Here is a 14497-nt window from a genome sequence, read left to right as displayed (position 1 = left end):
GCACAGGAGAGCATCCCATAAGGTGGCAATTCCCAGAGAGTCATGAACTAGAATTCACTGCAGCAGGAAGGAGACTGGATAAACTACAGCTTCAAGAGGGGACTGGATAAACATCTGGACCAGAGGTCTTAGCATGTCACAGAGTGTTGAACTGGATGGGCCATTGGCTTGATCCAACACGGCTTCTCTTATATTCTTATGTGGACATTCTCTGGACTGTCCCTCCCAGAAAGACTTCCCATCTCAACTGTTTTACATATAAGAGTTGACCTTCAGCCATGCAGCACAAGGATGGCAGCTGCAGCTGAAGCAACTTTTTACAACATCCACACAACCAATCAGATCTCCAGAGGTCAATCAGAAGCCCTGCTGGGCTATAGCCCCACCTGGCACTGCCTATTTTCTGAAAACATTAGATGGGGACCAGGAGAGGTGTTGACAGGCACCATCTTGTGGACCCGCACTCTATCCTCTTTCATTGTGGAAAAGTGCCTTTCCCCTGATATCTCCACAATGCAAAGGGCTAGAGACTTTTTTTGAAATAGAAAGCTGGAAATTCTGCAGACCTGAGCCCCCAGATAGTTGTTTTGATCTAACAATATTCAGGGGCCTACTGAAAATACCAGAAAAGCCCTTTGATGACAGTAAGCAGGAAAAAGCTGTCCCGGGGATAAGGACAGGGAAAATGGCTGCCATGGGAGTGTGAACGGGAAGATCTGAACTTTCCACCCACGCAGTGGCCATTAAGGCTTTCCCACACTTCTCAGCAATGCAGGTTTGGGAAACATTGGAGAAAAGCCAGGAAAACCCTGGTAGATGCATGAATGCTCCACAATACTGTGGAACACTTTCCGAAAGTATTGAACCCAGAACAAATAACCTGCATAAAAATGCAAGGAAAGCAGCCCACCCCTCAGCAGTGTTCCCTCTAAGCTGAGTTAGTGTGAGCTGGCTCACAGATTTTTAGCCTCTGGCTCACATATTTTTGTCTTCGCTCAGGGAGGACGGCTCCAGAGCAATCTAATTTATGCAGCAGCCAAATCACTGGCTCACAACTTTGATGCCAGGAGCTCACAAAGTAGAATATTTGCTCGCGAGACTCCACAGCTTAGCGGGAACATTGCCCCTCAGATATGGCAGGGCAGTTCCCTTCAGGCCCTCCACTTAACAGGTCCTAAATCTCTGCAGCCCACTCTGTCAGAATCAGCCCTCTTCTTTGTTGCCCTCCCAGCCGATATCCAGCAACATGGGACCCCTGAACAAGTCGGTTTACCCAAAGGGGCTGCTAGCCACTGGGGGATCTATTCTCCATTCATTCTCTCTCTTCCCCTTCTCTGAGCCCCCTTTGGTGGGGTAACTAAATAGATCATCAATATGGCTGAAGATGGGAGGCAGCAAAAAGTAGGTTGGGGAGGAGCTGAGAAGGAAAGAATGTGGCAGGGAGAGGGGGTGGGGATCGCCCAGAGGAGGGACCTCCTGAGGGGGCACCTGGTGCTTCTGGCCACTGGGTGACACAGACTGTACGGGCCTGCCAGTACCTACCTGAAACACCGCAGCAAGCGTGGCCGTGGGATCGCCGGTGCGCCCGTCTTCAGGAGCATTCGAGGCTCCTGGCCGAACTGCGCATGCGCAGCCGACTGCCTCATTCTCCCTTCAGTGGCTACCCCCCCCCCCCCCCCCGCCCGTCCTTTGCTATCCACTCTTGAATGCTTCCAAGAGCAAAGCTTAGAAACTGGGAGGGACACCCCCTCCCCCAATTCCCTGTGAAGTTTTTAGGAAAATAGAGATGGAATAAGAAGAGGGAAGCTTCAGTGGGTATTTCCACACAGGTAAACATGATCTGGGTTCATTGCTGTTGGGAAGCAGGGCTTTCGGCTGCTGCTCCTCACCCCCCCCCCCCCCGGGGTCCCCCCTTAATTGGATTTTGTATGATCTTTCCCAGATACGGTTTGCAGTAAAGTTTTTGAAAATATGGAGACAGGTAAACTTGAACTGGGTTCCATGGTGATCACAGTGTACAACTGGAACTGGGTGATCGTGGTGTCTCCCCTGCCAGGTAAGTATAGGTTATCTGGGTTGCATGCTGTTGGGAAGCGGGGTCTTCTCCTCCCCCCCACCAATGTCCCAAGCTTTCATTGGCTTTTCTGTGCTCTTTCCCAGATTTGTTCTGCAGCAAAGTTTTGGAAAATATCTCAAGTAAAGCCTGGATGGGCTGCCATTTGGGTGGGACAGTCTTTCCTGTATCTTACCCCCTCCCATAACCAGTAGAGAGCATTTCCCCCTTTTTTAATAAGCAATTGAACATCCTTATAGTAGAACAATCAGCATCTCAGACACTCTGAATGCCCAGTTTTCATTTAAAAAAATTCTGTATCCCTTTTCCTTGTGGAGATATAAAGGGAAAGGCATATAATTCCTTTTTAAATGAAAGCTGACAGTTTAGGGAACCTGATACACAGCTTGTTATAACGTTATATTGCTATTTGGTTTCCAATTTAAAAATTCAAGGAGCCCCTCTGTTTATTGGGGTGGATGGCCACTGCAGAGAAAGGTGCCGGGAAAATATATTCCCTGTGAATGGGACGAGGACTATCCAAATTCTCCAACCCACACCTCAGCCACGGAAGCTTTGCTGGACCATCCCTCAAACTCAACAGCAAGGTGAGTGTGGGAGACATCAGAGGAGAGTTGTGGAAACCCTGGGAGCAGGGGGGAAACAATGCTTACCAGCAACCACAAACTCTGTCGAAAATTGAAAAGGTGTGGAAAGAATCAAATGGTAGTTTCCTGTCGGTGTATTTTTTTAATTCATTTTCACCCCATTCTGAACCACTGACTGGATTAAGATCACCCACCAGTAACTAAGTTTCATGACATGCTAGCATTTGAACCTAAACAGCATGATAAAAAGTAGAGACATCACCCTGCCAACAAGAGTCCGCATGGTCAAAGCAATGGTATTCCCAGTAGTCATGTATGGCTGCGAGAGCTGGACTATAAGGAAGGCCGAGCGCCGAAGAATAGATGCTTTTGAACTATGGTGCTAGAGAAGACTCTTGAGAGTCCCTTGGACTGCAAGAAGATCAAATCAGCCAATCCTAAAAGAAATCAACCCTGACTGTTCCCTGGAAGGCCAGATACTGAAGCTGAAGCTCAAATACTTTGGCCACCAAATGAGAAGGGAGCACTCCCTGGAGAAGACCCTGATGCTGGGAAAGATTGAAGGACAAAGAAGACGGGGACGGCAAAGAATGAGATGGTTAGACAGTGTCATAGATGCAACAAACATAAAACTGAGCAAACTTCAGAGGACGGCGGAAGACCGGAAGGCCTGGCAGGATCTGATCCATGGGGTCGTGAAGAGTCGGACTCGACTGTGCGACTGAACAACAACAACAAGCATTTGAATCCCAGTCTCCTTGGTTCTCCTTCAAGGGTAGCCGCTACACTACCGTGGTGTTGAGTCATCTTCAAGCTCAGTCCCATGTAAAAGTTACAAGTGGCCTGGATCAGTCAGGCCAGACCACCTGAACCCAGAAATGGGCGCCGACTCTGATGGGCCAGGTGCAGCAGAACAGCCACATTTCCGTCCTTTGTAGCCCAGTCTCCAGCCAGAGGAAAGCTGCACCCCGTCTGAAAGAGTGAAGCGCTGTTCCCTGTGGGAACTACACCCCTTACATCTCTATAGCCTGCGACATTGAATGTGACCTGAGATTCCAGCTGACGGAGATGTCTCCCCAACTTCTCCAACCCCCTCGTCTTAAAGCTGAGCCCTGGGGCAGGCGCCGATTGGAGGGAGGAGGGGATGGGTCATCAGAGAGTGACCCCTGTTGGAAGTTCCAGCTGGGATGTCCCCAGTTGAGAGATGGAGACAGCCTTTCTTGAGAGATACCTTTTCTGTGCACAGCAAATGTTGGGGACGCAGGCTTCCCTCCCCATTCTGAAGGGGAACTCCTCAGACTTCAGGAGGAGAACTAGCCCTGCCTCTGTTTGGAAGATGCAAGTCACTGGCCCACCTTTTCTCCCCTGGCAGGCAGCGGAATGACACCAGAGAGCCTGCCTGGATCATCTCCTTCTCATGTTGCGGTGGAGTCAGCAGCCAGGCAGCCGTCTCGGGTAAGGGAAATGAAAGAGTCTTGTGGGGGGGGGTACACAGGGGGCGGTTTGGGTGGCCCCTCCTCAGTCCCAACCTCGAGAGGACCCCTCTGTTGTCCTTGACTTGTGGGGCTGCAACGGGTCCCTGGTGTGATCTCCTCTGGTCTTCCCCCTTGAAATGGTGAACTTGCTGGGAAACACACTCATTGTCTACATCTCCTCGTGTGTGTGTGTGGGGGGGGATCCTGGTCACATGCTCACACACAGCCCGCCTGTCATGATTCTTCAGGAAGGAAACTGTTTTCTGATTCCAGGGACAGGTGTCCTTCGAGGAGGTGGCCGTGTACTTCACCGCGGAGGAATGGGCCTTGCTGGATCCGTGCCAGAGAGCGCTGTACAGGGAGGTCATGCTGGAGAATTATTGGATGGTGGTTTCTCTGGGTAAGAATCCCCTTAAAGCCTGCTCAAGGGAAATATTGTTGTCTGTGGAAGAAGCAAAAAAGAAAATGCCCTGGATGTTCCGCATTTGGTTTTCCTGGCCAGCCATTTTCTAAAGTCTCTTTCCAGAGAGGGGAGCCCAGATCTGGTGGTTCCGTGTCAGATCCAAGTCTCTTGCCAGTTTATGAGGCACTTTTGAGAGTTCATCATCATGCCTTGTACGGCTCATATTGCACTTCTTTAAGAACCCTGCAGGGTAGGCCACCATTACTGTCCCCATATTACCGGTGGAGGATTTTAGGAGAGAAAAGAACAATTTGGCTGAGGCCAACTTGTGAGTGGGTAGAAACCAGACCTTCTCCATCCGAACCAGCACTACTCACTACGATGGGCAGCAGCTCAACAAGATTTCAGTGCGTAAAAGTATTGAAATGTAGAAGCAGAACGAGAATAAATTTTCAACGTAACATCTTGAATATAGATGCACAATGAAGTGGATCCTGAGCAGAAATAGCTTCTGCTTTCTTATTATGAAATATATGAGAGATTTTCTTCTTGAAGTCTGATACCTGCGCCCTTTTCAGACAGCCTATCCTGTCTTAGTAACTGGTTACTAACGGATTTTTCCTGTCCTTTCAGACAGATCCATTTCAGTAACCGGCTGCTTGCAGAATTTATTTACCTTTTCAGACAAACCCACTTGCCTCCCGGTGGCGAAGCCTGCCTGAACTGTTGTTGACGTAAACCACGTTCTTCCGTTTTCAATCCCTTCATTGATCTTTTGAATCGCTGTGGTGTTCTGTTTGAAATGCCTGTCGCTCTTTCTGCAGTGCCGCTTCCCCCCCTGCCTTTTTTTCGCCACTCAGGCTGTCTTCCTTGGACTTTTTGCTTTGAACGTTCCATGTTGAGTCCTGTGGCGCCTGGACTCTGTTGAGTGCGATCGTGGCTGTTGTCACCTGGAAACAAGAAGGGAGAAGTAGCTCATTGGGCAGTGGCTGCTCAGTGCGTCGGTGATTGGTGCGACAGATGTTGCTAACTGATCCTGATGTTCAGCCATCCATGCCCATGTAGACTCTGAGACATTCGGTCAAGGAGTCAACAGGCGCAGACCCTGTGAGTTCCTAGGGCAAGTGCATAGAAATAACCAAACTGATGCTCTTTAAAAGATATTTGTAGAGTTTATTGAAAAATTAGACAATGAACATATAGCCAACAGATTAAATAAGGTCAATCAGCAAACAAAACAATAAAGCTAGCTTCACCTGCCTAACGCTCTTTAGAAATCTTGTCAGGGGGCACCAAGACATAAATCCGAATGAAGGCCTCTATTTAGGGTGGTCTGTGATCTCAGCAGCTGCGAAGCACAGCGTCAGGCTTACAGTCCATGAAAATCTCAGCTAGCTAGCCAGCCTCTGGAAACATTACAATTCTGGTTTTTGGCTACTCAAGTGGAGTCATGATGATTGACGCCCAATCCCAACTTGTCTCCAGGAGAAATCTCTAGAAAACTGCATCACTGCTCGTGGTCTCCCCCGCCCCCCCAATTGCTGATGACCCACTCTCCTGGGAAGCTGGCTGCCCCTCTTCCCTCCTCGCCTTGGAGATGAGCGGGCACCAGGCAGGCCGAGGGACTCAGGAGCAGCCCCTGCAAGGAAGACCAGGCCTCTGACTGCCCACGTTAACCCTTGAGGGGAGGCAAGAATGACGCCTTACACATTAAAGGTAAAGGCTTCCCTTGCTCGAAAGCCTTACACATTACTTAGTGTCAACAGTTAGAGTGAGCAGGGAGATGGTGGCAAAACTATATGATACCAAATATCTAGTGGTCAAGGAGCTCAAAACTGAACCCCCTGGGTCCCCAAGGACAGCTGCACACGAGCAACCAGACCATTGATTAATTTTAAAACAATTTATCATGTTTATTTCAATTTCTGACAACAGGAGGATTTACTCTACTGCTAACACGCCACCCTAAACTCATGCAGTAAGAAAACAAGAAAACTAGCTCCACCATCTGACACTTTCAGGGCTTGCATTAGATGACACAAACCTTAAATTCCAGAATCAAAGGCCACAGCTCAGGCACCATGTAGGCTGCTAGCAATTGCAGTTCAAGCAGGACACCATTCAGGCCTCTCTCCATCAGGCTCTCAGGTAGCTTCTTTCACTCTGGGCCCTTGGCTGAATTATAGTTTTTGGCCCGGCAGCATCAGGTGAGGCAGCATCAAGCAGCATCACATCCATCCAGTTAGAACATGTTCTCAAAAGAAGCCTCCAGAAGATTACGTCATCACCCCTGGCTCTCCTCCACCTATCATTCCGGAGGCAGGTTCTCACGAAAAGGTCAATCACTACTTTAACTAACAGAATGAATTTAATTAGTGGAATAATTAAATTTGCTCTGTTAGAGACTACATTAACTCCTCTTCCTGATGCCACGACTGGCTCCTCTCAAAGCCCTTCTCCCTCTCTGGGCAAGGATGACCAAGCCAGAGGAGCCCGCGGACCTGCCCACCTGCGCACTCTGGGAGCCAATTCCTGTCCCAAGCCCTGCCCGACCCAAGGTCTTCCCTGACTCTTTTAACTTTTGTTCCTGTTCCCCACGGTCTGAATCTTCCTGTGGTAGCAGGAAGACCAGGCGAGGCTGCATGGCAGGTAGTGGAGGAGGAGCCCATCGAAAATAAAATGGTCAACTAAGATTCGTGGTGCGGCAGGGAAGGTTTGTGGTGGGTTGTCGCCCACAAATGCACCACAGTAGCTATGGGTCTGGACTAGGCCTTTCTTGGGCCTCTTTTCTGGACTTCTCTTAACAGAATGTGGCAGGGACTGAACCTGGGACTTTCTAGTCCTGCATTCCTAACATTTGATCTGCGTGAACATCAGAGTGATGCCATCTAGACTGCGTTGCAGGCAAGAAGGTTTGGATTTCCTGAACAATGTTCTAATCCAGATTCCAAGAAATAAATGGTGTTCATGGGAAGGGACCAGAGCTTGGGGGTGGAGCACCTGGTTTGCATGAAGAAGGTCCCCAAATCCATCCTCAGCCTCTTTAGCTAGAAAGGATCTCAAAGCAGATGGTGTGAAAATGCTGCTCTCTGCCTGAGACCTTAGAGAGCCCGAGGCATTGGGAGTGCTCAGGGCTGGGCAGGATGGGCCAGTGGTCTGACTCTGGCAGTCTCATGTTCTTCTCTCTTTCTGTTTCCAGAAGGACGCTGGGGTTCCACGCCTCCCCTCATCTCCTGGCTCCAAGAAGACGTCCTCTTTCTCCAGAGCCCTGCAGAAGACCCCCAGTCAGCAGGTCAGTGCTCTGGTCTTTGATGGGAACCCCTCTGCCTGCTGCAGGAAAACATGCATGATCATCAAGAAAAGACATGATGTAATCAAAATATTGCTACAGACAGGCTGATCAGAACAAGCCCTACAACACAGTCACAAAGAAATGCAGCAGGCAGCCTCGCCAGATGGATGCTTTGAGAGCAATGGAGAAACAAATTAATTATGTTCTGTCACCTCTTTCTTATTTTGTTGATACTCAGCAATTTTTGTAGGAGGATGACCCAAATTAGAAACCAACAAGAGAAAACAACAACAACGATTAATACTTTGCATTTATGCTGACATACAGTACAGTTTGAGGATGAATTCTTAACACCTTTGCAGCTAACCAATATTCTATCTGGACTAGTAAAAGCAGCCCTAGTTCACATCTGTCCCTCTCTGAGCGACCTCCTCCATGTTGTTTGAAAGTAGACCTAAACAATTACTTTAAAAATAAATGCTGGTATTCCCTATAATAACAAATCCATTTTCTTTCCTGAAGACAAAGGTAGGCTCTTCCTGCCCATCACTTCATTAAGCTCTTTTCATTCCTTCAGGTGACATTTGGGGGACCGAGACTGAGGAGGAAAATTTGAGGATGTCACTTGGTGGAGTAGCAGAAACAGCACAGTTGGGCAGTGAAGACGGTGAAAAGATGCTGGAGGGAAAGCAGACACAGAAGAAGGGAGATTCATCCACAGCTCTACGGAAAACGGAAAGTCAAGTCAAACTCTGCAATGGAAAAAAGAGGAGAAAAAGTACTAAGTGTGGGAATCATTTCAGTCTTGATGGACATCAAAACATTGACAGAGGACAAAAATGTTATCAATGCCTGGAATGTGGAATGAGTTTCAGTAGGAGTTCATACCTTATCTCCCATCAAAGAATCCACACAGAAGAGGAACCATATCAGTGCTCAGAGTTTGGAAGGAGTTTCCATAGAAGTGGCTCCCTCACATCCCATCAAAGAATCCATACGGGAGAGAAACCATATCAGTGCTCAGAGTGTGGAAGGAGTTTCCATAGAAGGGGCTCCCTCACTTCCCATCAAAGAATCCATACAGGAGAGAAACCATATCCGTGCTCAGAGTGTGGAAAGCATTTCAGGCAGAGTTCTGCCCTCTCTTACCATCAAAGAATCCATACAGGAGAGAAACCATATCAGTGCTCAGAGTGTGGAAGGAGTTTCCATAGAAGTGACTACCTCACATTCCATCAAAGAATCCATACAGGAGAGAAACCATATCAGTGCTCAGAGTGTGGAAGGAGTTTCCGTAGAAGGGGCTCCCTCACTTCCCATCAAAGAATCCATACAGGAGAGAAACCATATCCGTGCTCAGAGTGTGGAAAGCATTTCAGGCACAGTTCTGCCCTCACTTCCCATCAAAGAATCCATACAGGAGAGAAACCATATCAGTGCTCAGAGTGTGGAAGGAGCTTCAGTCAGAGTGGCTCCCTCACTACCCATCAAAGAATCCATTCAGGAGAGAAACCATATCAGTGCTCAGAGTGTGGGAAAAGCTTCAGTCAGAGTTGCTCTCTCACTTACCATCAAAGAACACACACAGAGGAGAAACCATCTCAATACTGAGAATGTGGAAAGAGCTTCACTCAGAGCGACACACTGATTTTACATGAAACACTCCACATAGAGCAGGGATTCTATCAGTCTTCCCACTAAGCTGTAGGCATGAATGTCGGTCATTAACCAAATAAATACTCTAAATGTAGGAAGTATTTTCTTTGCATTGTACATCTTATCTTCCCGTGGAGAGTAACATTTACCCTTTTAAATAGTTTATTTTCTGTTAAATAAATCTTTATCACCATCTTTCTTGTCTGTCTAGTACAATGTCTTGGAAAACGTGATTTCAGTTTATCTCAGAAATAGTAACAGCCTTGGTCTAGCTGGTTCCCAAATCAGAGATGTTTAGGGAGAGCACATCGTATATGCTACCAATCCTTTATCAAAGCTTGTATTCCCCTTTTTGTTTGAGTGTAGTTCTTTGTGGTTTGAAGAATAAGAACATAAGAGAAGCCATGTTGGATCAGGCCAGTGGCCCATCCAGTCCAACACACTGCATCACACAGTGGCCAAAACCCGGATGCCAACAGGAGGTCAGCGTGGCCCCACTGTATGTTTGTGTGGTAAGAGCTACTTTGGGAAGACAACCTTCGATTGATCTTATTTTGAGTGGGTGAAGCCATATAAATACCCAAGGAAGGTAAATTAGTTCCAGCTAATGGGAGAGCTTTGTTAGTGAATGGCCCTTTTACAGGTATGAAAGAGCTCTCAGGACTGCAACCAGGTAAGTACTCTTTGTGAGAGAACATGCATGCTGAAATCCAGTTCTTTCGGATAGTCTCTCTTTCTCTCTCTGCTCTCTAGACAAAGAACAGTAAATAACAGTCCTCTCTGGGTATTGTTTCTGGGAGGATATAAGGAGCATGGCCTTTTGTATGACCTTTAACTCTCCCCAAGGAGATCCAACAGCCAAGAAATCATTACATCTTTAGAAGGCAGATAAAAATGTTCTCTTTTGTCAGCTTTTAAAACCTTCTGTTAATTGTTAATGGATATTTTCTCTGCTGGTTTAATATTTCTAAGGGGTTGGGGGGAGAGCTTGATAAATTTCATGGATTTTCACTGGATGAAGGCCTTCAGCCCCTTTTCAGGTGTTTATGCTATGTCAAAATCGGTTAAATGCACATTATGATCTAGTCCACGCCTTGGGGGCAACTCCTGAAAAGGCCCTGCCATCGTCTCCTGTACACAAGACCTCCGATGACTGGCCACACCCATCCATTGCAAATCGTAGGCAGGCTTCTATTCCTGTAGAGACCCAACTAGGTGTCTGTGCATGACCACTGGGATGTGGGTGGCTTCTTCTGTCTGGCTGAGCTGCCCGGCCTCTCCAACCCGTGTCCTTTGGATGCCGCCCCTTGCCCAGGTCAGCTTGAGGCTTGGTAGGCCATGGCTGAGAATCATTCTTGAATGTTTCTGTGAGGAAGGGCAGAGAACTGCTGAGAACTAAAAATGCTGTGAGCTCAAAAATGAATCAAGGCATCAGTTGTCCCACCAAGGAGGGTTCGCTCTTGAAAAAATACCTACACTGTTTCATGTAAGGGGGGGTATTAATGTTTAAAATGCGTATTTAAAATAACTAAGAAGGGTGTCGGCAGGAAGGATTAATCATCAAAGAAGGACCGTCCCTGTGTGTGTTTCTGTGGGAAGGGGACTTTAATGTGTGGAGTTTTTTTTAATGGTCTGTAAACCACAGAGGGAGTGGGAGGTATAAATAAGGCCACGGGGTCTCCCGGTAGAAATGAGAGGGGAAGGGTCTGCTTGTACAAAACCAAGTCCCTCAAGCAAAAGATAAGTAAAGGATTTCTTTCTCCCCCAAATGGGGCTGTGGCCCCCATACATTAAGGCAACCAGCCCCACCGGTGACCCACCTCCTCTCTGCAACCACCCCCCACACAACTTGATTCACTCCAGCGATGGTTTTCCAGGCCTGCATGTCTGCCTGAGATTCAGTCTCCTACCAGGAGGACTTAGCAGTTGAGAGCTCCCCTCAACTGTGGCCGCACTACGGGAAATCTGGGCATTCCTCAGATGAACACATTCATCCGATAAAGAATTTGGTCTGGGTATTTAATGAGTGATCCAGTTTCCTTTGGAGGAGTGGGGCTCTCATCTCCAAGTGAGGCTGTTTGTGTGTTTACTTGACGTATACCCCATTTCTCTGTCCCAAGGGACCCACAGAGACTTACATTATTCCCCCCTTCTCTGCCTGAATTTTTGAAGTATACTTCAATATTAAACATAAGTTATAAAAATATAAATTAATATAATACAGGTTTGTTAAAATAATTTCAGAACATTCAAAAAGCCAATGTTGGATCGGGCCAATGGCCCATCCAGTCCAACACTCTGTCACACAGCGGCCAAAAATACCAGGTGCCATCAGGAGGTCCAGCAGTGGGGCCAGGACACTAGAAGCCCTCCCACTGTTGCCCCCCCCAAGCACCAAGAAGACAGAGCATCACTTGCCCCAGACTGAGAGTTCCTATCTGTACCTTGTGGCTAATAGCCACTGATGGACCTCTGCTCTATATGTTTATCTAATCCCCTCTTGAAGCTGTCCATGCTTGTAGCCGGCACCACCTCCTGTGGCAGTGAATTCCATGTGTTGATCACTCTTTGGGTGAAGAAGTACTTCCTTTTAGCTGTTCTAACCCGACTGCTCCGCAATTCCATTGAGTGCCCACGAGTTCTTGAGTTTATTTGTGAATTGAACTATATTTGTTTATAACATCAGAATTTAACACATATTTATCTTTAATTAATCACAGTGGTTTCAGATATACTATATATTTTTGCACACTGTGTTCCCTTTGATTTGGTCACCCCTCAGATACGGCAGCACCATTCCCTTCAGGACTTCCACTTCACAGGCCAACAGCTCCTAAATCTCTACAGCCTACTCTGTCAGATACGGCCCCCTCTTTGTTGGTCCCCCAACTGATATGCAGCAGCATGAGACCCCTGAACAGGTAGGTTCCATTTATCTTTACCATAATCTTTGGCATCCCTATCAAATGTTCTGATCTTAAATTCCTGTAAATAGTTTCAAATTGCTTAACTAAATCATCAGTCTCTTTAAGTTAAGCCTGTAAAACTCTTCCAGTAGACTGTGCAGCTTTCCAGCAGACTAATGTGTTTCCCAGGTTAAATCACATTCCCAATCTTCATCAGAGTCAAGAATAACCATTTCCATATGGAGCTAGTAAATCATAAAAAAACAAATATATGCCACCTGTAGAAGAAGAAGAAATTGGATTTATACCCCACCCTTCACTACCAGAGCGGCTTACAAACTCCTCTCCCTTCCCCTCCCCACAACAGACACCCTGTGAGGTAGGTGGGGCTTTTGCCCTACGAGGCTACTACTTTGCTTTTATGAACTTATGTGTTATGAAACGTCTGACCTGTGCTAGTTGTGTGCAACTAGCTGCACGCATACACAGCATTGAATAGCCAGGCTGCTGCCATGCCAGGCAAAAAGACAGGGGACCCAGACTCCATGAAGGACCCCCCTCTTGTGCACTTAAGCGTTTGTCCCCACCTAATACATCACCTAGTCGAAGCCACAGACATGAGACAACAAGAGAACAATGCCCCTGGCCAACGGAAGACATAATCCCATCCCAATAGGAAGTTCGCTCAGAGGAGCCCTGGTCTGGCTCGAAGCTTAACATAGGAGTCCTATGAGGTGATTCATGTAATCGTTTCAATACATTACAACAGGGGACCCAGATTCCATGAACGATCCCCTTCCTGTGCACGTGTTTGTCCCCACCTAATACATCAGCTCGTCGAAACCACAGACATGAGACAACAAGAGAACAATGCCACTGGCCAACAGAAGACATAATCCCATTGGATGCCATTGTTTAACTTAGTTTCCCATTAGATTCAACATTGACCAGCCCTGTGAACCCTGGACCCCAGTACCAATCAACATATTTTTGGGGACGGACTACGGGGAAGCTGCCAAGGCAGGTAGCCAACCTTCAGCCCACTCCCCCTATAAAAGGAGCTGTGCAGCACTAGCTCTCTCTCTCAGCTCCACCACCCAACCGCTTCTTACCTGAAGTGTCAGACTCTTGGTTGCGCGGCCAGAGTCTTACTGTGAGCCTGCCGGTTCAGGACACGGACCCTTCCCCCAGTATCCCATAACCCTCTCATTTTCCTGAGACTCACTACTTCCGACTGCAGGACAGGTAGAGTATCACCCATCGTTGAAATCTCCTGCTAATACGAATATTCTATCTATATTTCCTAGATACTGTGTAATTGTATGTGTGTAAGTGTTATTGTATGCCTGAAATACAATTAGTAAACAAAATCAATTTATACTGACATCAATCTCAGCGTCTATTTGGCGGGTCGGGAGAATTCTGCGCCCCTGTATACATAGACGCGTGCCCCCGCAATTGCCTATTGCCTGATTTAAGATAATAACTCCCCATATTAAATAACAATTTAAGGCAATTCGGCTAACAGGGCTGAGAGAGCTCTGACAGAAACTGCTATTTTTCAAGGACAGCTCTTATCAGAACTACGGCTTGCCCAAGATCATCCAGCCAGGTGCAAGTGGAGGAGTGGGGGAGGAGTGGAATCAAACCCGGTTCTCCCAGATTAGAGTTCACGCACTTAACCACTACACCAAACTGGCTCTCTTTTGAATAATAATACAAAACTTCAAAATACATAATACACAACAAAACGACATACAAACTCATCCAAATTCTCACCACTTCCCATAATAGAGGAGCTAACTGCTTCACACTCAGAAGGGTTGGTAACAGCTCTTAATACTTACTACTACTCAAAAGCATAAATTGTTGGCTTGTGTTGATTGTTTTCAGCTGTGCTCAAAATATCAGTCCTTTTTTTATTTTAAAGGGCTACTACTACTAACTACTCACAAAATGAAAACAAACCCTACACTTTAAACAGGTACAACACCATGTCAGAGAACTAAACACATCAATTTCAAAGCTAAATCCAAATCATTAAAATTACTCAATTCAACAGGTAAGTCTTCTGAAAAAAGAGTGGCAACAAGGCGACCTGAAA

At 47.0% G+C, this 14497-nt stretch overlaps 1 protein-coding gene across 1 annotated transcript in view; it reads left to right on the top strand.

Moving 5' to 3' along the window:
* The window catches only part of LOC107120690, a 190185-nt gene that overhangs the window by 135763 nt on the left and 39925 nt on the right, over window positions 1-14497 (top strand). The window contains 1 exon segment of the mRNA XM_015423453.1: window positions 8662-9467. Coding sequence (XP_015278939.1) covers window positions 8662-9467 — 806 coding nt within the window.

The sequence above is a fragment of the Gekko japonicus genome, unplaced genomic scaffold (assembly GCF_001447785.1).
Source record: "Gekko japonicus isolate JY-2015 unplaced genomic scaffold, Gekko_japonicus_V1.1 scaffold2249, whole genome shotgun sequence".
NCBI classification, from domain to species: domain Eukaryota; kingdom Metazoa; phylum Chordata; class Lepidosauria; order Squamata; family Gekkonidae; genus Gekko; species Gekko japonicus.
The sequence above is the reverse complement of the archived record's forward strand: the minus strand, read 5'-3'. Positions and strand labels throughout refer to the sequence as shown.